Source organism: Apodemus sylvaticus, chromosome X, assembly GCF_947179515.1.
Source record: "Apodemus sylvaticus chromosome X, mApoSyl1.1, whole genome shotgun sequence".
Lineage (NCBI taxonomy): Eukaryota > Metazoa > Chordata > Mammalia > Rodentia > Muridae > Apodemus > Apodemus sylvaticus.
The window spans coordinates 117,775,152-117,802,021 of NC_067495.1; the positions used below are offsets into that span (position 1 = coordinate 117,775,152).

General features: G+C 42.0%; 1 protein-coding gene across 5 annotated transcripts in view; it reads right to left on the reverse strand.

The window, feature by feature from the left end:
• Cul4b (cullin 4B) overlaps positions 1-26,870 on the reverse strand; it is an 88,986-nt gene that overhangs the window by 18,553 nt on the left and 43,563 nt on the right. For 3 of the 5 annotated variants that reach the window (XM_052171737.1, XM_052171738.1, XM_052171735.1), the window contains 5 exons: positions 17,702-17,776; positions 12,074-12,247; positions 10,777-11,346; positions 8,827-8,942; positions 137-240 (listed from right to left, as the gene is read on the reverse strand). In XM_052171737.1, the coding sequence (XP_052027697.1) occupies positions 137-240; positions 8,827-8,942; positions 10,777-11,346; positions 12,074-12,247; positions 17,702-17,762 (1,025 nt within the window). In that variant the 5' untranslated portion in view covers positions 17,763-17,776. Of the gene's footprint in view, positions 1-136; positions 241-8,826; positions 8,943-10,776; positions 11,347-12,073; positions 12,248-17,644; positions 17,777-20,656; positions 20,746-26,870 lie in introns of those variants that run through there. The other 2 variants (XM_052171736.1, XM_052171739.1) reach the window with 2 other exon arrangements.

Consider the following 26,870-nt stretch of genomic DNA (forward strand, 5'->3'; position numbering starts at 1 on the left):
TCACAACCATCTACAATGAAACCTACTACCCTCTTCTCTCTGATGCCTTCTTTTGTCATGCAGGCATACATGTTAAGCAGAACATACATAAAATACATATATAAATCAATGTGATATTTTGTTTTGAAAAGGATATTCTCTGAACTGATGAATCTGTGCTTTGATGTGATCTTCACATATCTGCCTCAGCTGCTTATACAAATTTGCAGAAATCTTGTAAGAACAAAGATTTTCTACAGCCTGCAAGATGAAACAGGTAATTCGTTAGGACAGGATAGAGTTGGGGCAGGGGTCTCAATTATCACATTATTTTGTTATACACTGTTTCAGCTCATTGGAAAGAATGTATTTGTCAATTTTAAAAAACAAAAGCATCAGCCCAGATGCCGCCGGAGCAGGATTATCACAAGTTTTGGGCTAGCCTAGAAAGCTTTAGTTCCACACACACACACACACACACACACACACACACACACACACACACACAGACCGACCAAGAAAATAGACCACTATGGGTGAAAAAATAAGTCCACATTTATATGTTTGTGATGGCTATACTAAAAGTAAAGGCTGAAAGGTATCATTTGAAGTTCTTCCCCATGACGATATCCAATTCAGAGCAACTACTACATACAAAAGCTTTCTTGTTACAAATAATTTTCATAAGCAGGTTATTAAATTTAAATTTTCGCCTGTTTTGTATGTTTGAGATGGGCCAGAATATAGTTTCTTGGATATTCCTGAATACAATAAAATGGAAATTATTGCTAGCAGTATTTAAAGCAGCATGATATAATTGAACACCATGATATTTCCTCTAATTTTTCAGTTTATAAATAGTTAAATATAAGGATAGCAAATTGGGCTGAGAGGTAGAATACTTGCCTAACGAGCTTGAAGCCCGAGAATCCATACTCTGAATAATAACAAAATGAATATATTTTAACTTCTTTAGAGTACTTGAATTTATCATCAAATCTTAATAAGTTCAAATTTTGCGTGTTTTTTGTAATGTGTAGCAAAAGCCTTTCAAGTTTAAAAGAGCAGGTGTGGTCACTAATGTTAATCAATCACAATTGGTAATGGCTCAAGTGTTATACAATTTTCCTTTCTCATCACAGTGGAAGACAAAAATCCCATTAAAAAGGACTGGGGGAGTCCAAACTCTGTTGGTCTGAGTGAAATTTTGTAAACATGTAGCTCGAAGTTACATTGCTAGAATGCAGGTCCAGTGTTCACATTTTAAAAAAGGTTAAAAAGAGGAACCTCCTTATTCTACTGGAGGAAACACACCCATCCTCAACAGGAGAGAAGAGACCCATCAGATTTAATAGCTATAGAGAAATAGGTAATCCGAGTATTCCCCGAGACAGACTCAGTTCCAGTCCATGTAACCTGGAGTTAGGTCACAAATGCCACACTTGTTTATTTCATGTTCTCCTCTAGCCACACTGATCCTAGATGGGGTTTCCTCCTCCCTTTATGCCACTTCTTTTACTGTATCTTGTTCTTTTTGAGTAGCTAACTCATTTCTCAAGCATTTCTCATTTCCTGCTTAGGTTGTCAATGACATAACAGACACTTCATGTTTTTTACTTTCCCCACTTCTTATTCTTCAATAAATCCTAATTATCCCACTTCTTTCTGTGTTCTCCTTTATCTCTTAAAACAGTTCTTGAACATCTATTATCTTCTCCCATAACATACCACATTTTCTGTTACTACTCAACTGGCTACCACTTTTTCCAAATATGTCACTAAATTAATACTCTTGCTTTTTATGTGTATATCCTGTCTCTTTGATTTTGCTTAAGGACAGAGTGATCGCACAGTCATAAGTTATTTTTTAATACTTTGAGTTTTAAAGTGTGTATATATGATATTATACCCTGCATACTAGAATGAAAAACATGATCAGAAAAACTATAGTGTGGGCTAAGTGTTTTTTTTTACAGTCACAATCAGAGAGAGAAAGCCCCTTACCACAGCCTTTAGGACAGGGAAGCAGGAAGTCTCTGTCTCAAAGACCCAGAGATAAATGGATAGAGTACTAATGGGAATAATAAGAAACCCAAAACAAAGCTAAACTTCACATTTCCCTCATCTATGCTTAACTGGAAGCCGGTAGAGAACTTGTCAAGTGGAAGGACTAGTATAGCTCAGTGGCATACTGTTTGCTCAGTATGCATGAGGTCCTGAGTTCACAACCTAGCAACCTAAAAGATGGGGTGTAAACACAGGATCTTAAAGCTTTTGAAGGTAGTAAATAGAAATATTTAGTAAGTTTTTAACCCTAATCCCTCCAAATCCCAGGGCCTCCCCTCCCCTCCAAAATCCATATATCACATCAAAAACACAAACAACTCATCCTAGCAACTTGTTTGAAAAAAAAAAAAAAACTAAAAGGAATGTAAATGTTTCATTAACAAAAGCAGTAAGAAAAATAAGGAATTACCACAATGTGCTGAACTTTTGTCATAGGCCTAGTAAATTACATATTATTTTTAAAACTTTTTGTTTGTTTGAGATAAGGTTTCTTTGTGTAGCCCTGACTGTCCTGGAACTAAAGTTCCGGCTGACCTCAAACTCACAGATATCCACCTGTCTCTGCATACCCCAAGTGCTGGATTAAAGGCATGAACCACCACCACTCAGCTCATTTTCAAACGTTAAAGAAAGGAAAACAATTGGCGATCAGGAGTAACAGTACTCGCCAAATCTGAAGACATGCGCTCCACTGATAAACTGACAAAATTGTCCTCTAACCTCGAAAAGCATCTATGACATGTGGCTTCTCCCCCATCATACACAGAAGCACACATAATTAAAAGTTAAATAAACAACAGATTTATAAAAAAGACCTGGTTGCGGTGGTAGCACACCATTGTGGCCAAGTTCAATAAAACAAGTCACATCCCAAGGACAGTTTGAGTGTTGTAGAGGCAACATGTCCCAGATACTCCACTCCATGGGTATCCTTGAGCTTGGATGTTAGATGCAACCTTCTCGTAACCTTCACCCTACACTTCTCTAATACAAGTGGAGATGTCACTCAGGCTCCTGCCCAGGTTCCCAGAGAGGGAAGAGAGACTCCTCAGAGTCTCACCATCTATCCTTTCATTCCCTAAACAAGCAGCCAGGTGGGGGGAGGGCTGGCTACTCCGGTCCTGTGGCTGCCCTGTGCATCAGTGGTATTACTAATGCGCCAGATTCCCTACGCAGGTGTTAAAGGTTCAGCGAGAGCTGTGGGTCCACTTACAGCAGCAGGACCCTGCTGGTGAGGATATGGAGTATGGACTGAGTAAGCACATGGGAGGCAGAGAGGCAGGGGATTCCCTATGAGCTCTAGGACAGGCTGATCCACATACTGAGTTCCAGGCCAGCTATAACCATTTTTTAAAGAAACCATGCATATATGGTAACATATTCTTGTAAGCCCAACCAACATTCAGGAGCATGAGACAGAGAAATCTCACCTCTGAAGGACAGCCTGGGCTATACAGTCTAAGATCTTGCCTCACCAAAAAAGAGAGAGAATATACTGTAAAAGTTCAGTAATGTATAGCAATAAAATATAAATTATCTTTTTTTACATCTAGTAAAAAAAGGATAAGACAATATATTAATTATACATAGAACAAAACAATAATAACTTGTACTAAAGAAATCAATCATAAAATGAAACTTAAAATTGTTTGTTTTATATGCATTGTTAACTTTTCTCCATTCCATCCTGCAGGAAGCTCCTTAAGCAAGAAAAATAACTTTAGAAAGTCCCTGAAAACCATCACAGTTTACTAGGCCCCTCTCTGAAAAGAGTGCACAGTAAAAGTTGAAAACCCCTGAGACAGAAGGAAGCTGAGTTTCAAAGACTCTCAAACACACTGAGCTACAAAGACTCTGATACCAGCTCAACTTCCTGGAAGAGGTTTGGAGCAACTGAGGCATCTGGAAAGGACATGTTCCAACCTGTTGAGCAGCCTGCAGCCTGTGCAGTTAATTGTTCCGGGTTCCCAGCTTCGTGAGCTGTCTGTTACCTAGGCTTTAGTGACACAGCTGTCTTTGAGACATTTCTGCTCTTGTAAGTAACCCCTCATCCCTACACTCCTGCAAATAACCCCAATAAAACTTATTGGTTCACCAAGCTGAACTTCCTATCCTTTAGTCTATTGGTCTTCTTTACTTAGGGTGTAGATGGACATATTGCAGCTCACCAGGAAGTATTCTCACACAACACCATGTATCAAACAATGCTTCAATAAGATAAAAAAATTATCAAAGAACTTTTCTTTTGTGTCCACACATTTTAAAAATGATTAGTGATTCAAGGTGACTAATGATTCAATCAAAGAAAAAGAACTATGTAACAGAATATGATCTTTTAAGTCACCAGTGAAGTAAGACAGGTGTGGTGCTCATGCCTGTGATCCTACACTGAAACCAGACCATGAGAGTGCTATACCAGCGCGGGTATCTCAAAAAAATCAAATTTCAAAACTCAAAACAGGGCTAGAGAGATGTAATTCTTGTCCTTGCAGAGGACCCAGGTACCATTTGGAGTACTCGGAAGACAGTTAACTACTATCTGTAATTACAGTTCCAATGGGGAACTAATGGCTGCTTCTGGAGTCTAAGGACATTGTACACATGTAATATACAGATAAACATGCAGACAAAATACTCAACCATATTAAATTATAATTATATAATTATACATATTATATATAAATATAATGTATATAAGCATAAATTGTAATTAAAACAAATCTTAAAACACAACAAAACAGACATGAACAGGTGACAGCAGTTAAATTTTGAGATACTAATAACTAGTTATCAAAACTGCTAAGAATTGTCACTATCCTGCTATAACCAGACTACTTAAATAATCACATTTTATAATTGATGATCATCTATGTACTGAGAGAGATGCACAGCCTCACTCTCAAAGATTTCAAGCTTCTTAAGAAAGGAAAATTTAAAACTCAGGAACAATTGTCATTTAAAGTACTGTTTTAAAAAGACAATAGGACAGACAGGAGCACATTAATCCTAGTACTTGGAAGGCAGAGGTAGGCAGATCTCAGAGAGGCCAGTCTGGTCTACATGAGTTAGAGAACAGCTAGATATATACAATGAGACCCCATCTCAGAACTAGAATAAAAATAAACTTAAAATATAAAAAGACAGCAGAGTGTGGTGGTACATACATAGCTTTAATCCCAGCACTGGGGAGGCAGAAACAGACAGATGTCTGTGAATTTGAGGCCAACCTACTCTAATTATAACATAATATTGAATTCCAGGACAGCCAGGGCTATATAAAAGAACCTTGTCTCAAAAAATCAAATTAATAAATAAATAAAGACAATATGTACTTACTGAAAACACAATAGCAACAGCGTGCTCTTTTTTAGAAATTAAACTTATCTTAAAATAATCTTTTTGAGATCAAGGAACATTTACAAAACAAGAATTAAAAAACATAAAACAGGGGGCAGGTTCAATTCCCAGCAACTGCACAGTGGCTCACAACCATCTGTAATGAGATCTGATGCCCTCTTCTGGAGTGTCTGAAGACAGCTCCACTGTACTTACATATAATAAACAAACAAACAAACAAACAAACAAACTTACTTTAAAATGTGCTTACAAAAGCAGTAAGGTGCTATGAAAAATATAAGCACTCGTGGCTTTATCTTTTTGAGATCTGTTTTGAGACAAGGTCTCCCTATATAAACCAGTCTGGCCTTGAAATCAAAATCCTTTTGCCTCCTCAGCCTCTGAAGTGCTGAGATTACAGGCATGTCTCCCTATAATAACTAGGTACTTGTGACTTTAGGACAAAGAAATACAACTCAACAAAAGCAAGCAAACATCTTAGTTTGACCTTCCCTGTTCAACCAATAATTTGGGGTGGGTTATTTAAATTCTGAGACTCACTCTCCTGCTTAGGAGTGGAGATAAGAATGAATAAAGAGTTTCAACAGTGGTTAAACATACTAGAAAATGGATCTGCTTTGTAGGTTACCTATCATACATAGTATGCAGACCCCATTGACTCTTTAAAGACCTTTCTTAACTCTAATTTCTTCTTTCTCCTTTTGTTATTTTACAATTCAGGATGCAGGCTTAGACTGTGCCCAAAGAACCAACTGAGCCAGCCAGACCCATAAGTAACAGCGTAGTATTATGCCCAGCTGCCATTTATACTGCATTACCACCTGAATGCTGTAGTGTGGTGCATGCACTGACTCATTTCATTTCCACAGCAACAGAAACCAATTATCTCAATTTTATGTATTACAGATAAAAAGAGCTGTACTATGGTTTGTAAAAACTGTGACTAATGCTAACATCAGCTTAATTTATGTATCGTAGTGCTTTATTAAGGTGTTTGTTTTGTTGTACAAACATCTTATTCCATTCTTTATTAGCAGCCTAGCAAGGAAGAGAGGCAGGTACTAGGCTGCCTGTTTCATAGAGGAGAAAACTAAAGCTGAGAGTGTTTATTGTTTGCCAAAGATTAGAATAGCAGTAGTAGTCAAAATTAAATTCCAAATGTGTCCTCTAACGCCTAGTCCAGAGTTTGTTCATAAACTCACTATACAACTAAAAACACAAAAACTACAAATGCTGATATATCACAACCAACACAATTTTTGAATCAGAAGTATTTTTAAATATGTAATGGCTGCCGGGCGGTGGTGGTGCATACTTGTAGTCCCAGCACTCTGGGAGGCAGAGGCAGGCTGATTTCTGAGTTCGAGGCCAGCCTGGTCTACAGAGTGAGTTCCAGGATAGTCAGAGCTACACAGAGACCCTGTCTTGAAGAAGACAAATCCAAACAACAACAACAAAAAAAGAAAAAAAGAGTCAGACTGGAGAGTTGGCTCAGTGGTTAAGAGCACTGACTGCTCTTCCAGAGGTCCTGAGTTCAATTCCCAGCAACCACATGGTGGCTCACAACCATCTGTAATAGGATCTGATGCTCTCTTCTGGTGTGTCTGAAGACAGCTACAGTGTAGTCACATACATAAACTAAAGCAAACAAGCTTCCTTTGTACAGACACTTTTAAATTAAAAAAAAGAATGAGTCAAGTGCAGGGTGGTGGTGGTGCACATCTTTAATCCCAGCACTTTGGTAGCACACACAATAAGTTAACTCTGTTACTTCAAGTCCAGCCTGGTCTACATAGTAAGTTCTAGGACAGCCATGACTACAGAGAAACCATGTCTTAAGAAGACAAAGAATGATGGAGGGCCAACAAGAAGGCTCCAAACATGCCAACCTGAGTCTGACCCTGTACCTGACATACACAGTGGAAAAAGAGGCCAAGTTCTGCAAGTTGTCCTCTGACTTCCACATGTGTGCTGTAACACAGATGGAACACAGCACACACACACACACAGTCTTTTTTCTGTCCTCTCTCTTTCATAACTACACATGCGGTTTTTTAAAATCACATTATTTAAAAGAGAAGGATGGTGGCGAGATGGGTCAGCAGGTAAAGGCACCGTCAAGCCTAGCAACTTGGGTTCAATCCCTGGGACCCATAAGGCAGAGAGAACTGACTCCCATAAGTTGTCCTCTGACCTCCACACATGGCTTGCCCACAAGTGTATGCACAGAACAAATAAAAGTAATTTAAGAAAAAAATAAGGCAGAACAAAGGATGTAAAGAGGGTTTGGAGGCAGAGGCAGGCAGATCTCTTGAGTTCAAGGCCAGTCTGGTCTACAGAGTGATTTCCAGGACAGCCAGGGCTACACTGAGAAACCCTGTCCCAACCGCCCCCCCCCAAAAAAGTAGAATGTAAAGAGGGGCTGGAGAGATGGCTCAGCATTTACAAGCACTGACTGCTCTTCCAGAGGTCCTGAGTTCAAATCCCAGCAACCACATGGTAGCTCACAACTAACCCTAATGTGGGTCTGGTGCCCTCTTCTGGTGAGTCTGAAGATTTTTTTTTTTTTTTTTTTTTTTTTTGGTTTTTGAGACAGGGTTTCTCTGTGTAGCCATGGCTGTCCTGGAACTCACTCTGTAGACCAGGCTGGCCTCAGAGAAATAAATAAGTCTTTAAAAAAAAAGGAAAGAACTACATGTCTTGAGGCCTTCCCTATAGGTGGGTAACAGAACTAAACAAGAGTTGCCACAACAGAAATGACATATTGCAGGAAAAATTTCTAGGATCTATGCTATAACATTCTAGTCTAGGTCATATCTGTACTATATATCAAAATATTAATAAGGCCTTATCAGAACTGTCCAATTACAAGCCGGGCGGTGCACGCCTGTAATCCCAGCACTCTGGGAGGCAGAGGCAGGCAGATTTCTGAGTTTGAGGCCAGCCTGGTCTACAGAGTGAGTTCCAGGATAGCCAGGGCTATACAGAGAAACTCTGTCTCAACAAAAAACCAAATCCAAAAAACAAAAAAACTGTCCAATTATGTATCCCCAGTTCAAGTAATATTGTGTCCTAGGACCATAAAATAGAAGGCACCATTTAACTAGTAAGTGACCAAATAAGTCTACTAAAGAATGTATTTCAGAAAGTGAAAACACAGGGGGCTGGAGAAATGGATCAGCAATTAAGAGAACTCTTTCAAGACCCAAATTTGATTCCCAGAACCCATGTCAGACAGCTCACAACTGCCTATAATTCCAGCTCTAAAGGGAACCTAAGCCTCTGGCCTCCGAAGGCACTTGCACTGATGAGTGCAAGAGTGTGTATGCCCTTATGTGCAAAAATAAATCCTTAAAGAAAGGAAAATACAAATGCATTCCATGTCAACTTATGTAAAATGTGGTTTTATATACTAATACATACCTGGTAGAGTTCTTCTAGATTGTACTTAATTGAAGTACTATTCTGAATGGCTTCCACCGCTTCTTTTAGCTTTTGCCATGTCTCATCTGTATAGTTTTCTGGTAACTTAGGCTTATCTAAAGAATATGCAAACAAAATTAGATAAATATTAAAGATACAGTAACCAAAGAACTATAAAATAGAACAGTACTGCTATTTTAGGATATTTTTAATACCTCAATATTAAAGTAACTGGTACTTAAAAGTTCAATATAAACAAAATTTAAGATGCCAAAATACTGTTAAGTCATTTTGACTCACCTATGAAAATTGAAGGTATTTTTTTCTCCTATTGATTGTATTGCTTCAAAAATAAAAATTAGAGAATAACAGATAAAAATAGCAGTTCTGATCTTGTTTTACAACGTGTAAAAAAAAAAAAGCTGACATGAATCTTGTAGGGAAGATACTGAGTCCGCACTACATGAAAAATATTTTAGAAACTTTGTAGAAATTGTCTCAACAATAAAATACCCACAGGGAATCTTGGCACCTCTACAACTGAAGAAACTGAGCCTGGAACTCATTTGGTAAGCTTGCCTAAGGTCACCATAACTAGTCAATGGCAAAGCTGGCATTCCAATTCAGGTCTGTTTGACTCCCTAATGTATGCAGCAACCAAAGAATCAGAACAGTTCTTAATTTTAAAGGAACAGAATAAAATTTAAAACAAAAACGAACACCTAAATGACTCCATAACCTATGCAGCGTTTTCAGAATGGAAAAGAATGAAAAAATCTGTAAATACGGTTCATATTCCCTTTAGAAAGCTTTACTAATAAATCAGAAAGTATATAACACTGTTGAGAGCATGAGGATGGAAAGAGGGTCATATAAAAAAGGGTTAAAAATAAACAATACTATAACCCCTTGCTTGAGACAAGGAGCGCATTGCTCTTTTTCACACCAACATTTCACTGGCAAGCACAGCGTAACCAATTCTCTGCATGCTAATATTTAGCTAGCAAGGCACTTTTATGATAAGCCTGCCTTAAGTTCATTCATTCACTTCCCCATCTTTAATACAATTCTTGCATCTAATTACCTGCACAAGCTGAGGAGGGTGAAAAAATAAATCGAAAAAACAGAAACACATTCAACAGATAAAAACTTAACTCAAAATTCATTTTAAATGCAGAGGCTCTATTTTCATTGATGCATACATACATCAAACTCCCCATCAGTAATCTCTCTCTCTCTCTCTCTCTCTCTCTTTCTCTCTCTCTCTCTCTCACACACACACACACACAGTATGCACAAATTTTCTAATATCTGCGTGTCAACACTTGAGACCCCATTTTAGTGAGGAAATATAGTTAACTCTATCTTTAAACTAGTGATAGTCACTACTTATATATAAAACAGTTTTGATTTTCCAACCTTACCTTTGGGAAGAATTGCAGAAACCAGAAAGATGTTTCAAACACTGCTGGTTTCACAAATACAGTACTCTACACTAAGAACCTAACCATAGATCTCATTTAAACATAAAACTGTCACCCTTGTTCCCCACATTTTTATGTGGCCTATAAAAATAAAAATCTCAGTAGTGCCAAGACTCACTATGCACCTGAAATGGACTTCATTGGAAGACAAGTTTCTCACCAGTAAAATCTGTATCAACCATACTGTCAATGTGGTAAGGAACAGCAGATCTGATAGAATGGGTCGAGACAGACCTCAAAAACATTGCATGGAAACACTCAAAGAGTATGCTTCACAGCAAGGACACAAACACCTCAGGAAATAAAAGAACCCTCCAACCAAAAATAGGACCTCCCTTCCACTCATTGATTACCCATAAAACATTAGGCGACCTCTATACTTTTCAATACATTCACATAAGTAACACACGTGATTGCTCAAGTGTCAAATTCTTAGTAGGTGATTATGGATTTTGGCCTTGGTTACCTTTAAAGTTCTTGATCACTAACTTCTTAGCTGAGCCAGGCTTGCTATTAGCAAAGCTAGAGACCGTGGTAGAAGATTTAGCCAGGCCGTTTGCATGATGCACTGAAGCCACAGAAGAAATTAATATACTCTTAGTTTTAAGTTGCTGCTGTTGCTGCTGCTGCTGCTGCTGCTGTGAGGTTGCAGCAGTTGGCGAAGATGAGGAAGATGAGGAGGAAGATTCCTCAGCCATTTTCGTATCAAACCCCACAAACTCCAGGGTGTCTTCAAAACGCAGCTTCTTCTGTATAGGTACGTGGCTAGAAGTGGCCACTGGAACCCCAAGGCAGAAAGACGAGGAGGTTGAAGGGGACGCTGAATCTCTGGGTTGTGGAGGGGTGGAAGAGGAAGAGGTGGAATCAAAGTCTTCTTTCTCGTTACTACTGTTACTGCTGCTGCTGCTGCTGCTGCTGCTGTTTAACTTTCTCTTCTTGGCAGAGGTGGGCGGAGTGGTGCTGGTATTACCATCAGTGGCAGATCTGACCTCCTGAGCAGCAGCAGAAGCAGCAGAGGGATTGGGGGAAGAAAAACCTGTTGGAAACATGAAAATAGCGGGGTCAACAGGCAGAGGAGCATCAAAAGCCTAGGTTTATGTGCCTGCGTGCTTGTGGGAGAGGTGGCAATGCTGGAGGGGGAAGGGAAGAGAGGAGAAACACAGAGGACGAGAAGGAAAGTGGGGGGGGCACACCGGGGGAATGGGAGGGCTTGAGGAGGCGGATAGGCTGACACCAGCAGTGAACAGAACGGGGGGGGGGGGGGTGGCGAAGGAGGCAGGCAGGTAAACAGCCCTGCCGTCCCCCCTCCTCCCCTGCTTTCGTCCTCTCTTCCCCACTTTCTGCAGGAGCGACACGGGGAGAGGGAGCCTGTGAAGCTTGCAGCTCCTCCTCCTTTTCTCCCTCTCCCAGGGAGGGGAGCTGCAGGGCTGGAGGGGGGAGGGGGAGCGAGCCAAGGCTTGTTATTGTCAATAGCACAAGAGGCTAAAGATGGCGCCACTTCCGGTCACGCGGCGCCCGTGGAGAGGCGGCGTCACCCTCGCGGAGTTGGGGGTGGAGAGGAGGACCCGAGCGGCCTGGGAGGCGGGGGCGCCGACTCACCGTGGGGCGGCTTGAAGCGCCCGGAACGCTCGCTCAGGGCAGCCCGCTGGGGCTCCGGTTCCCGCACCCCTTCCCTGCCGGCACCCTTCCCACCGGGCTCCCTCACCGTCAGCCACCCGTTCCTTAAGGGTCCCGCGGGCAGCTTCGCGCCACATAGCTCTTACCGGAAGTGCCTGGGCAGACACTTTTCATAGCTCCCAAATCCTGAAGCCCCCGGGTCCGCCGGACTTGAGGTGGGGGGGTTGGGGGAGGGAAGACGGGGGGTAAAAGAGGTGGATAGGGAGGGCGGGGCGGGCCTTGGCGACACCTTCGGCGCTCTTGATTGGAGGTTTCTGAACCTGCGGAGGGCGGGCAGATCGGGTTGGGGGGGGCGGGAGAAGAAGCGGGAAGCCTCCGGTGAGGCAGAGTAGGTGGTGCGGGCTAGGGGCGGGGTAAGCTATCTGGGCAAAAGAGGGTGGGAAGGAAAAGTAAGTAGAAGGGAAACTTTAAAGAGATGAGGAGTTTGTAAAGCCAAGGGAGGAAGCCGAACTAGAGAAAACCTAGTAAGCATGCCCACTGCTAGAGAGAACTATCACTATGATCAGGGAGCTGAGAAGGCTTAGTTAGCTAGGAGGAAAGTGTTTTACTCAGTGCAGCAACACAATCTCTCATTTTTGTCTGTAACACAACATCCCACAGGGCCCGCATTTTGATTATCTCAATAATAACAGCTGTAAATTCTGTTACCTTTCTACCAAGAGAATTTTCTAGATTACTAGCAAGAGTAGAGGTACATTCGAAAGCCAAGTAGCCCCATCCAGCACAATTTCAGGGGCCACCCCTCCTCCCACCCTATCAGTCAGTAATCTGTAAACCAAACAAAGCTAAGACTCACTTCATTTACCAACTCTCAGTTTAGAGACACTATTGGCGAAAATCTGTTTCCCTACTGATATGTTGTTCCATGAGACCAAGTTTTACATATGATTATTAATAAGAAAAAATAACTCGGAATTTAGTTAAATTACCAGCAATAAACTCTGTAAAGTCTCGAAGGGGCCTGTGTGCGTGTGCGTGTGTTTTAACTTAACCCGCTGGACAGCTTTTAGAGTACTGGCAAATACCCGTCATTCCAGTGCTCTGGGAGGCCAAGGCTGGAGTACAGCTAGTCTGGGGCCAGGTTGGGCTGCACACACTCAAAAACAACAACAACAAATTAATCTTAGGGCATTCTCAGCAGGAGACACAAACTGCAAACTACATTGTGACTGCAGACAGAGCAAACAGCCTGTGTAAAGAAGTGCGCAAGCCGGATGGTACCCCAATAACAACCTGTGAAAAGGCATCAAGAGATAAAAACCCTTGAAACAAATTAACCTAATATTCTTGGTTACACCTATAAATGACAGTGGACAAAAGCACAAATGAGGAAGTCAGAGCAAGATAAACACAATATATATTCTCAAAAAAGCCAGTGGAGAGAGAAGGTATTATCCTTAGCTATGAAAGGTTTTTATCTAATTATGTAAAGTGCAATGAGACTAGAAGATATGTCAGGTTGAAGTATGGAAAATAAAACTTCAAAAGTGCCTTGGGTCTCAGTGTGGTTCTCCATGCTTGTAATCCCAGTATTTTGGAAGGAGAGACAAGATGGCCAGGACCCATAACAAATGTTTGTTACACCAAACTTGGAAGTCTACTATGTAGGAAATGGTAGACAGCAAGGCTAAGCAAGCTAGGCTTTCAACGTCAGAGAACTGACAGGCTTGTGGATAGATTAAGAGCATCTTTGTGTGGTAAATAAAAATGTTGCAAATAAATCACATTTCTATTGAATATTCCTTAGTGTCCTAAAAAGCCCTTAACATGCAAATTTTCCTGGAAAGTCGCCATTTTAAACTGGGCACTTTGACTCACACTTGGAATCCCAGCACTTAAGAAGCTGAGTCAGGAGGATTGCCTAGAGCTCAAAGCCAGAATAGGCTCAAGAGACCCCTATCTCAAAAAATTTAAACTATTCCACACCTTTGCGCTAGCTGTTGATGGCATGGCAAAAAAATCTCTAAGGAATTTAGGCTACAGGGCCAGGAAGAGGAAAAACAATCTTGAGAGAAGAGAAACAGTAGGCCAGAGAGGTGACTGGGGAAAGAATTTGTGTTTCAATACGTCCTGCAGTGTTTGCTAAAGGTCACCCTTTCCCCAGAAAAGATAAACTGCCAGCAGGACCTCCCTGGAGGGGAGGAATCCCAGGAGCCCCACCCCCAGCAGCTGTGAACAGGCCAGATTTGAACTTATTTGGTAGCTCAGGTAGACTGTTTCAATTCTGCCTCAGGCTTCCAAGCCAGTTTATGTGTTGAAGGAAGAGCTTGTGGAAATTCTTCAAGAATTATTCCAGAATTTTATGGTAAAAATAACCTTTTCTAACCTTTTCCTTAAAATGACTAATAATTATCTTTCCTTTGACATAATCTAAATTTGTGCCAGATCAACCCTCATATATTTAGTATATTTTAATGAGGACATGGAATTTTAATTTTAATGTTTTCTTAAGTGTACATTTTGTCGAACAACTTGAATAGCACTGTGTTGCATGAGAAGACTGAATTTTGTTCTTAGAACCTCAGACCAAAAAGAGAAAAAAATGTTTTATGAAATGTCTTTTGTGTCAAAACTCAACTAACTGGAGATAGCTCAAATATTTCTACACACTAAAATATTTGCCAATCAGAATTAAACACGTTCTCAACATTAAAATACATTTTTCACTAAGGCACACACCTTTTAATAGAAGCTCTCAGGAGGCAGAGGCAGCTGAATCTCTATGAATTTGCCTGGTCTACACAGCAATTTCTAAGCTAACCAGGGACATATATATAGCAGGCATTAATATGAAGTCCTACATTTTGTTTTTAGCTATGAGAAAACCAGAAGATCTACCCTATAGCTTTCTACTGCCCCTCCCTACTCCTAGGACTCTGAATAACATGGTTTGATACGCCCCAAATAGGTTTTTAATGTTTTTTTTTTTGGTTTTTGGTTTTTTTTGAGACAGGGTTTCTCTGTGTAGCCCTGGGTGTCCTGAACTCACTTTGCAAACCAGGCTGGCCTCGAACTCAGAAATCTGCCTTCCTCTGCCTCCCAGAGTGCTGGGATTAAAGGTGTGCGCCAGCCCAAATACGTTTTTAAAAGAATACTTATCAGTATGTCTGTGCACCCGAGTGTATTTATTACTCTTGCACACGTGTATGACATGTGTGCAAGAGCCTGCTGATATTGGAAGAGAACATCAAACCCCCTGGGGCTGTAGTGACATGTAGAGCTAGAGCCTCCATGCCAGTGCTAGGAATCTAGCTTAGCTGCTCTTAATCCTCTGGGCCATCTCTCCATCCCCTAAAACACATTTTAAGGTTGAAATAAAAATAACATAATTAACGACCACAATCCACTATTTCAGATAAAGCTCCTGAGAAGGTAAATGTAATGCATAAAAACAATAAAATGAAGCACTGTGCACTTCAAACATTTGAACCTTTAGACACTCAACTCAGAGACTGCATCAGTCATGACTGAGGACCACTGGGAACATAGATTTAGGAACTGAAAGAACCAGGCCATTCTCCCTGAGGACCTGAAGTTGGGATAGACCAGGCACAGGTTAATTCTCCCTATGATGATGCCAAACACGTGTTTACTATGGAGTTGCTGGGCCCCATTTATATATGTCAGCTCCCTTCATCAATGCTTCTCACAACTCCCCATCCTCTAATGTTTGCTCTTATGATGGGTTCAGTATTTTTGTCTCACTAGCAAGGCCAGTTTAAATTTAAATCAGCTGTTCCCTCTAACTTCACAAAAGGATCACCTAGGGAGGTTTGTTTTGCTTTTTGTTTTTGTGTTTTTTTTCAAGACTTGAGCTGGTAGAGCACTTGCCTAACATGTTCGAAGCTCTAGGTTTTGTCCCTAGTAGCACAAAAGAAATGCTCTGGACTGAACCAAGCTGCTTCTCTCTCTCTCTCTCTCTCTCTCTCTCTCTCTCTCTCTCTCTCTCTCTGTGTGTGTGTGTGTGTGTGTGTGTGTGTGTGTGTGTGTGTGTCACAGCAATGAGAACAGTGACTAACATACAGACCAAGACTTCATGCAGTAGTTCAGGCCCCTGTGAAGAAGATTTCAATATAGCTAGAAATAGACATATCAGCTGAAGAGTGGTATTTGGTTCTAGAGAATCAGCTGATTCCCTGGTTGGACCCTCAACTAGAGGAAGATAGAAATCAGCTCCAGCTCCTCTTCCACCTCCTGGAAAAATCTAGGTAAATGCTAAACAAATAAACCATGCCTGAAACCCCATTGGGATGTGGTCACAGAGTACACAAAAACAACCCTTGCTCTCCAACTGTTCTCCATTGACCTAGTGGGTAAGGGAGACAATTACTCCCAGACAGTCATGAATGGTGCTGTGCTCCAGACACGTAGCCATGCCTGAGACAGAGACTGATGAGAGGAAGTGGAGGGAGGAGTCAAAGACAAGGAACTGAAACCCTAGCAGGTAGACAGCAAGAATGAGAAGAAGCCAAAATTGCCAAGGAAGAGTATAAGGAACACATTTAAATCCCACAGGACACAGAATACAGCATGGCCAAAATATGAAAAGTTACTAGCACACAGCTTTCCATCATAACTAGATTCTGGAAGGCTAAAGAGGAGAAGCAAGGTAACATCTCTGTCACCAGTCTGCTAAGCAATTCATAGGTCCATTAGCACTAAGTCTTAGTGATAAATCTTACTAGCTGTAAATAAGAGGACCTGATAAAACCACAATTCTATTAATGTATCAGGAATTCAGATCAACAAAACCAACTTTTGGAAAACTATGACCAACAGACCAACTCCAGCTCTTTGCCTATCTGTGTAAATACACTTTTGCAGGATCATAGCCAGACTCATTCCTTTGCATAGTTTCTGGCTGTATTTGTGCTAAAACAGGGTTCAGAGTTGTGACAGAGACCATATGGCACACAGAGCCTAAATTATATCTAGAACCCTGAGATTAAAAATACTGATCCTGGCACTTCAATATACTAAGAGCTAAAAATAGATTTGAAAACTATTTGGTTGTACTACAAAAGAGGTGATTTAAAGCATGCTGAGGATTTGTTTTTGTTAAGGGTTGTATATATCCGTAATAAATACCTAAAACTTTAGGAGAGTAAACACAGTATTTGAGAAGCAGAGGTAGGAGGCTAGTGAGTGTTGAGGCCAGCCTGGGATGTAGAACAAGCCCCTGTCTCAAAACAAACAAATGCTATATTGTATTTAACCTGGAGAAGAGCAGAGCTTATCTAAGCACATATAGTTTTCAACACTGCACAACTAAAACAGTCTATGATGAACATTGAACAGGATATATTTGCAATTGAATCTGGTCAAGTGAAAGGTATATTTGAATTTGTGAGAGATTAAAAATTCCAAAATGTTATGTGAGTTAATTCTCAGAATAAAATAAGTACAGCAGAAGTGTCCTCTTGCCGGGCGATGGTGGCGCACACCTGTAATCCCAACACTCTGGGAGACAGAGGCAGGCGGATTTCTGAATTCGAAGCCAGCCTGGTCTACAGAGTAAGTTCTAGGACAGCCAGGGCTACACAGAGAAACCCTGTCTTGAGAAACCACAAAGAAAAAAAAAGTCTTCTTGACTGTCCTCCCAGGATCCCAGGTCCCTCTGGGGCAATGCTCTTTTGCTATCTTAATCATTCACTCACTGTTTAGACACATGGGTACATCATGTAGCTGTGACTAGGTTTTGGTAGTTCACTCACTGTTATCTTCTGAGTTGGCGTCATTTTCTCTTCTTTCTCTAGACCTAGTTGAACGTGACATCTTCTCTTTCCTGGCTGTGAAAAAAATAGAAAATTTAGTAAGGCAGTTTTAGGTAAAATCTTCAATGTTTGGATGGACAAATCCCGTGCTTTCCCTTTTATTGCCTTTTATTAAAATGTTGGGGATGAACCCCAGGGGCTCCTACATTACTATTCATGTATTTAATTTTCTTTGTCCATTTAAAGCTAATTTGAAGAATAAAGCATGTTTGATTTCTAACTATCTGAAACTGGAAGCCCAAATCTAGCTTGCTCTTTTAAATTGTACTGCTTTGAGCACCTCCTGACTGGAATGCGAAAAATAAAGTAACTTAAAATTAAATGACACCCCCATCTCTAGGGTCTTCACACTTGCCAGTCTGATAATTATGTTTCCCTGTGATAGAATGAGGAATAAGAGGATAGCAGGGAGATGAAGAGAGGAAGGAGAGAATGTAGTGAGAAATAGAGAGAGGGTGGGACTGAGAAGGCAAGGGAGGGAGAAGGAGAGAGGGTAGGAAGAAGAGAGGAGAGTAAGGAACAGGAAGCGTATGGGAGAGAGGGAGGACGGAGACTAAGGAAAAGGAGAGGGAGAAGGAAAAAAGGAAGAAGGCTGGAAGAAAGGAGGGGAGACATGGGTGAGAGAGGATGATAGGAGAGGGAGGGAGAGGGGACACAAAGATTAGAGTGAGGGAGGGTAAGGAACAATGATGATAGGAGTATGAGGGAAGGAGGGAAGACATGATGGGGACTAGGAGGAGGGAGTCTGAGGGAGGGTAGGGAGGAGGGGGTTGAGGGAGGACAGTAAGGAGGAGGGGGATTAAAGAAGGGGAGAGAAATTGAGGGAAGAGGGGAGGAGGGGGATTGAGGAGGAGGATGGAGGAGGTTGACTGAAGGAGGGAGGGAATTAAGGAAGAAGGTGAGAGAGGAGAGAATATTGTAGGAGAAAGGTAGGGATGAGGGGACTTAAGAAGGGTGAGAAAAGCCTTTAATCCCAGCACTTGGGAGGCAGAGGCAGACAGATTTCTGAGTTCAAGGCCAGCCTGGTCTACAGAGTGAGTTCCAGGACAGCCAGGGCTACACAGAGAAACCCTGTCTCGGAAAACCAAATCCAAAAAACAAACAAACAAAAAACCCAAGAAGGGTGAGAAAAGAGGGAGATTTAGGGAGGACGGAGAATTGAGGGAGGAGTATGAGGAAAGGAGAGGGGGAGGAGGGTAAGGGAGGAAGTGGACTGGGAGGAGTAAGGAGAAAGGGGGTTGAAGGAGAAGGTGGATTGGAGAAGGGCAGTGAGGAAAATAAAGAATGAACATGAGGGAGCTTGAAGATTGGGGGCTAGGCAGAGAGGATAACCGGCAGTGGAAGAGGCATTGCAACGAAGGAGGGGCAAGGAGAAAGCAGGTGGGAGGAGGGGAAAGGAGGAAGGTGATTGAGGGGGAGGCCAGAGTAAGATGGGATGAGGGTTCGTGGTGGGGATGAAGGGGGCTGGGAGGAGGGGCATGCGGATGAGGAGGGAGGTGGAGGATTGAGAGAGGGGTAGGGAGAAGGGAGCTGCGAGGAGGATTGAAGGAGGGGATTGGGAGGAGTGAAAAGGGACAAGGTAAGGAGGGGGAAAGGGAGAGAAAGAAGTGGGGGGAGGAGGCAAGATGGAGGGGAGACATAAGAGTAGCAGAGTAACAAGGGAGTAGCCAGGGAGGAGGAGCTGGGGCAGGGACGGCCAATGGGTAAAGAGCAGAGGTGGGGACTATGAAGAGAGAAGGGGAGAAGGAAGATTAGGTCAGGAGAGGGTGTAGGGGTCAAGGTGATGAGGTAGAGGGGTCGAAAGGTGAGCCGGGCTGGGTATGGCGCACGCCTGTAATCCCAGCACTCGGGAGGCAGAGGCAGAGGCAGGTGGATTTCTGTGTTCGAGGCCAGACTGATCTACAGAGTAAGTTCCAGGACAGCCAGGGCTACACAGAGAAACCCTGTCTTGAAAAAAACAAAACCCCAAAAAACCAAAAAAAAAAAAAAAAAAAAAAAAAAGAAAAGAAAAGAAAAAGAAAGAAAGAAACTAAAAAAATGAAAAAAAAAAAAAAGAAGAAGTGGTGGCGCATACCTGTAATCCCAGCACTTGTGAGGCAGAGTCAGGCGGATTTCTGAGTTCGAGGCCAGCCTGGTCTACAGAGTGAGTTCCAGGACAGCCAGGGCTACACAGCGAAGCCCTGTCTAGAAAAAACAAACAAACAAATAAAATAGAGGTGAGGGAGGGAAAGGGTTGAGGTGGAGGGGTGGGGAGGTTGAGGGCACAGGAAATGGTGAGAGAAAGGAGGGAAGGAAGCCATGGAAGTGGGGACGGGGGTCGGGAATAAATGAAGGGCAGAGAGAAAGATTCAGGGAGGTCCCAGTGTGTTCTTCCTACTGGTCTGATTTGGAGCCTGCTTATTAGGCTAGACAAAACCAGCTGTCTAGGGAGCTCCCCAGAGATCCTCTTGTTGCCCCCTTCCCAGAGGAAGAGTTTGGGGAACAAGAATCCAAACTCAGATTCCCCCATATGGGTTTATGGAAACTGAAACCAAAACCAAAAGCACTTTCCAGAATGGCAGCCTTTTTCCAGCCCCTGGAGCTTCCACAAGTTTCTTTTGACTGCACCAAGACACTGCTGTACTTGAGGGTCTTTCTGTGTTAACCCTGTCTAACACGTTTTGACCTAACTTCTTCACATCACTAATAAGACTATGACTTCTAACATACCCCTTTTAAACATTTGATGACATTTAGTACAAAGTTATCTCAAAATTAGAATCCAGTTAAGAGGCCCTAAATCTGGCCCACCCTTCTAATTTCTAAAGGAAACATTTTTTACTCTTTCAGAAGGTCTTTTAACTAGAGGATCAACAAAAACTTTGTTCTAACATTCATACGACGGAGCTCTCAAACCTTATGGATCGCAGAGTCCTTCTCGAAGATGTCTGTTGTCTACTAGAACCAGGACCTCACTGATAACGCCAGTCTGTTATTTCTAACCCCGCCCACCAACTGTACCGCCTTTCTGATAACTGACAGCAGATCTGACCAATCCTAAAGGACCACGTTGCTGAACAACAAACGGCTTGGGTGATGTCATAGCCAATCAAAATGAAGCTGGTCAGCCTTGCTGAATGCTCGAGGCTTTATCCCAGAATTCACTGGGAAGCTGATGCCCGAGGCAGTTTTCCGAGGCTGTCGCCCAAGGCTGTCGAGTTTGAGGCAAAACTATATACATTACATCAGCTACATATACTCCTTGTCTTAAAAACAAAACCAAACCAGCAAACATAAAAACTGTCAGCACAATGTGATAATTTGATATATTCCCAAATTCACTCCAACCGGGATACCCATTGGTCACTAACCTGTTCTGTGATTTCGCAAAGTTCCTAAACTGACAGATGAGATGAGGGTTGCCCACTGTTACAGTTGAAAGAGGAGCCGGGCAGTGGTGGTGCATGCCTTTAATCCCAGCACTCTGGGAGGCAGAGGCAGGCGGATTTCTGAGTTCGAGGCCAGCCTGGTCTACAGAGTGAGTTCCAGGACAGCCAGGGCTACACAGAGAAACCCTGTCTCAAAAGAAACCAACCCCCCCCCCCAAAAAAAATGAAGAGGAATGAAAGTTTTCACTCCCTGCTAGGTCTCTATTGACACAACACAAGGCTAGAGGAAACTGGAATCAGACTCCTTACAGAGTCTCTGAAGAGAGCTAAAATGGAAGAAGACATAATTGGAAGTCTCAGACCTCCACAAATGGGAGTCTAGTGGAGCATGTAAAATGTTTCCATATATATATTTTAAAGCAAGGGGAGAAAGTCATGAGATTCTGTTTATCTCATGTCTAACTTGTAGCTCACATCTAACTTGTTGAGAGTGTTTTGTCAAGTGTCAGGACCCCAATTTGAATAGGCTTAAGAAAGAAATGAAGGCAATTGTTTTTTTTATATCCAGACAGGGCAAACCTCAATCCCAGCTAGAACCCAGTCCCAGCTAGAGCTCAACAAGAGCTCACGTATTATCTTGTTTCTTACCCTCTTTCTTTATCGCTTGTCTCAGCCTCTCTCTATATAGCTTTATTCTCTAGTAGTCATTTATGGTAGATACAACTGGCTTTCTAGTGGCCTTTTGGTCTCAAATTTACAGATCAGAAGCTGAAGAGAAAGGCTGGTGTGATTAGACATGGCAGAGTGTGGGAAGCAGACGCGGGAGGAGCTGCAGTTCAAGGTCAACCTTGGCTGCACAGGGGAACTACACACCTCCTTTCAAAAGGAACAAAAGAAATTCAAACACAAGGGAAAAGGACTTCTCTGTTCTGATTTAGAAAAATGCAAAGTTATATCTCTAGTCTGGGTCTCTTCTCTATCCATTGAAGTTGCTACTAGGTTTAACAGCATTTTGTTTGTTGTTTGGTGTGGTTTTTGATTTTTAGAGACAGGGTTTCTCTGTGTAGCCCTGGCTGTCCTGCAACTAGCTGTGTAGACCAGACTGTGCTCAAACTCAGAGATCCACCTGCCTCTGCCTCCAGAGTACTGGAGTACTCTGGAGTACTGTGTACCACCACTACTGCCAGCGTGCCTAGAAGCGGTTAAGGCTATGTTTAATACTGTGACTAGTCCATACTGGGATAGCTGTCTTGCTGTGAGGCATAGGGCGAGCAAATTGCCTGCCTGAGCAGAGTTTGAACTGTAACTTTAAAAAAAATTAAATTTTACTTGTTAAGATTTTGGATGCATATAATATCACTGCAAATAAGTACCTTTTCCTTCCTCATTCTTTTATTATTATTGTTGTTGTTTATTTACAGACCTGTTTTATGTAGCTTTAACTGTCCTAGACTGACTTGTAGACCAGGCTGGCCTTGAATTCACGTAGATTTGCCTGTCTCTGCCTCCTGAGTGTTGGCATCAAAGGTGTGCACCACCGTGCCTAGATTCGTCTTTCTTTTAAATGTGGGGATAGTTCATTTCATTTTCTTTTCTTTTTTTGGGGGGGGGGGGGGTTCGAGACAGGGTTTCTCTGTGTAGCTCTGGCTGTCCTGGAACTCACTCTGTCGACCAGGCTGGCCTCAAACTCACAGATATCTTCTGACCTCTGCCTCCTAAGTTCCAGGCCCCTGAATGTTTTATGTATATTGTTCTAGCAAAAGTTTATCACTTGTAGAAACTGAGCCAGAGACATTTGAATGCTCATCATACAACTGATCTTGTTTATAAAAATTAATTGAACTTTACACTTATCATTTTTTACTTCATGTTATTTATCAAAAGTTTTTAAAATACACTAAAATGCAAATAAGTGAGTATTGGAGAAGGGTTCATGAGGTTCCTTTCATCTGTCCCTGTGTAGCCTTCGACAGCTAATGGGTACTAGGAGAGGTTTGCTTCAGTGGTATAGCCACTTGTAAGCTGCTCATGCGACTGTGAATAACCTATCACCCATGCCCTTGTAGGCAATCCTCTTTAAACTTCTTAGGTCTGAGTCATAAAACAACATAAGGGCATAGTGGCACACCTTTAATCCCACTATCTAGGAGGAACAGGCCGAGGCAGGCAGATCTCTCTGAGTCTGAGGCTACCCTAGTCTATATCGTGAATTCCAGAACAGCCAGAGCTACATAGTGAGACCCTGTCTCAAAAACAAAACAAAACAAAACCCAACCAGCCAAACAAACAAAAAAGCCATGAACATAGAAGAGGGAATGGTTAGTTGGACAGCGAAAGGGGATCAGTAGGAATGGGAAGGAAAGAAGAGGAGATAAGGGATGGACACAATCAAAGTATATTATATAGTGAAATGAAAACACCACAGTGGCATCTATTCATATTTTATATACAGTACTTTTCATTCTTGTGGTAAAAAACCATGAATAAAAGTGCCTTATGGTCAGGATAGTGGTGCAGGCCTTTAGTCCCCCAAAGGGTTTCTATTGTTGTGATAAATACTATGACCTAAAGCAACTTGGGGAATAGTGGTATTTCAACTTACACTTCCAGGTAACAGTCTATCACTGAGGGAATCAGAGCAGGAACTCAAGGCAGAAACCTGGAAGTAGGAACTAAAGCAGAAGCCATGGAGGAGTGCTGCTTAATTACTTGCTCCCCAATGGCTTGCTGAACTTGCATAGCTGGCTTTTTTAGACAACCCAGGACAACCTTACTAAGGGCAGCACTATGTCCCACCACCCCCAACCACTCCCCATGGACTAGGCCAACCAACATCAATCATTAATCAAGAAAATGACTTTACTATGGGAAGTATTGGATGGAGGTATTTTCTCATTTGAGGTTCCTCTTTCCAGATAACTCTGGCTCATGCCATGTTGACAAAAACTAGATGGCATATAGACTCTTGGCTTACACATACACACATATGTGTACCCATATGCACACACATGGACACACATACACACTAAATATTCTTCTCTGGGTTACAGGACTATTTCAGAAAAACAACTACTGATAACTAAATAAAAAAGCGTCTTGCAAGCCAGGCAGTGGTGGCACACGCCTGCAATCCCAGCACTCTGGGAGGCAGAGGCAGGCAGATTTCTGAGTTCGAGGCCAACCTGGTCTACAGAGTGAGTTCCAGGACAGCCAGGGCTACACAGAGAAACCCTTTCTCGAAAAAACAAAAACAAAAACAAACAAAAAAGCATCTTGCCCATGCCCATTGTTGAAATAGTAGCACAGTTGTTATGACAATAACTGAGTCCTTTCTAATTAGATTTAAGGGCACTCCATATGGTACTGTAAATCTAGTCAAGAATTCATGATTAGGAAGCTCATAGATCCCAGAAAAGAACCTATTATTATTAAATGGACATAGTTTTAAACTTTCTCTTCATGGGTCTGCCTATAGATTAATTTTCCTTTATGAACATGCTCTGTTCATAAAGTGTGAAACACTTCCATAAAGTCACAACACTCTTAAATTTCAGAATAATAGAGTTAAATAACAGTCTTTAAAATGCTTCTGAATGGGGAAATAGGTAAGAACTTTCATACAAAAGATCCGGCTGGAGCAAGAACAACATTGAACTTGTAAAAAACTAAAGTCAATAAAGAGGAGAGATAATGGACCCATGCCTTAAAATTCATAGTAACTGTAATTTCCAACATAGCCATATATCAATTGAATGTCAGGGTATAATAAATATGTTTTCTCTAGTACATATTCTCAGGAAGTAACCAGAGGACATACTCCACTAAACTTAGAGACTAAAAGAAGAAAGAGGAAGATATGGTATACAGGAAGCAGACAATCTGACTCAGTGTATTCAAGTAAAAGGACAGAGGGCTCTAGGGGGAAAGGACAGTAACAGATAATTAGTTTAACTGTGTAAAAAGTGATAATGAACAAGGCATGGTAGCACACTCCTTTAGTTCCAGCACTTCAGAACAGAGGTAGGTTGATCTCTGTGAGTTACAGTCCAGCCTGGGCCACATAGTAAGTAAGTTCCAGGAAGCCTGGGGTAAAGGATGAGACCTTATTTCAATGATTTGGAGAGAGAGAGAGAGAGAGAGAGAGAGAGAGAGAGAGAGAGAGTTAACAAGCCAGAAATATCAATAACTTTGATAAGAGAGAATGAAGAACACAGTCTAAAACTGGCAAGAAGCTTTTAACTCCAGTAGTACTAGGGAAGTAGCAGTGTGTGAGTCTGTGTGAGTTCAAGGCCTGCCTGGTTCCAGGACAACTGGAGTTACATAGTGTGATCCTCTTTCAAAAAACCCCATAAGCACCGGGCAGTGGTGGCGCACACCTGTAATCCCAGCACTCTGGGAGGCAGACGCAGGCAGATTTCTGAGTTCGAGGCCATCCTGGTCTACAGAGTGAGTTCTAGGACAGCCAGGGCTACACAGAGAAACCCCGTCTTAAAAAACAAACAAAACAATGACAATAACAACAAACCACTAAGTAGGGCTTGAGAGATGGCACAGCAGCAGTTCAGAGCACTGACATCTCTTCTAGATAGTTAACAGTTGCCCGTGGCCTAACCCTCCCTGAGGATCTATAAGCAGTTAATGGTTGCTGGAGAATGGGGAGAGATTGTCTTTAGTGGCATAGTGTTCCTGTAAAGAACTCCTTACCCATGGTCTTGGTCTTGTGAATAAGTTTAACTAAACTCATTGATTCACCAAACAAAACATAAAATTAAAAAGCAAACCTTGAAGTAGAGGGAGCAGCTGAGAAAAGGATGGGGTTCAGCAGAAGTGGGAGTGGGACAAGAGAGGGAGTGGAGCATGAATATGCTCAAAATACATTGTATACCCAAATAAAAGGAGCATAATGATAGTTATTATTATGAATATAGAATGTTAAAAAACCGAATTTCATTCACAAATGAAAGTCAGTTAGTGACCTCTATCACCACCTGATCTGTCCTTCCTTCCCCTCAAGCTTCTCGGAAGTTAAAACAGGCAGATTTCTGAGTTCAAGGCCAGCCTGGTCTACAGAGTGAGTTCCAGGACAGCCAGGGCTATACAGAGAAACCCTGTCTCAAAAAAAAAAAAAAAAAAAGAACTTGTAGGCTGATGGGTCTAACTCATTATTGATAAGTTCCCAGTCACCTACTAGGTCACTAGGAACGAACTTTATAGAATTTTGTTCCTGGCTCCTCCCCTGTTGTGATCTGCTTCCAGATAGTTCTTGGGAACAGCATCTTGGGAACATGTTAGTGGCCCCATAAACTGAGCTGCTTCCTTGTTATTTCTCCACAGTGGGCTGAAAGATTCTGCAATAGGGAGCCAAAACAAAGACTTTCTCCCTTTTAGAACAACAATAACAGATTTGTTAATACAGAGGGAAGACAGTGAAGTGGGCCAGAAAGGGGAGTTCAGGTGTCCTTCAGAGCTCGAGACACAGCAACCCCTATCCTGAAAGCCTTTGGCTTTCACCACGCGGAGATGATCTAGAAGAAACTTAAGGGAGAAGCTGAGAAACACCAAGAGCTGCAGAGGACTTGAGTAAACCCATGTCAGGGAGACCAAACCTTGAGACACAGAGAAAAAGAATTTCATGAAGGAGGAACTGGCCTTGCTAGAGAGATCCAACGTGCTTTTTAAACTGTTGGGTCTCTTGCTTGTCAAAGAGGAGCCAGGGGAGATTCCAGCCACGTGGGGAAAGG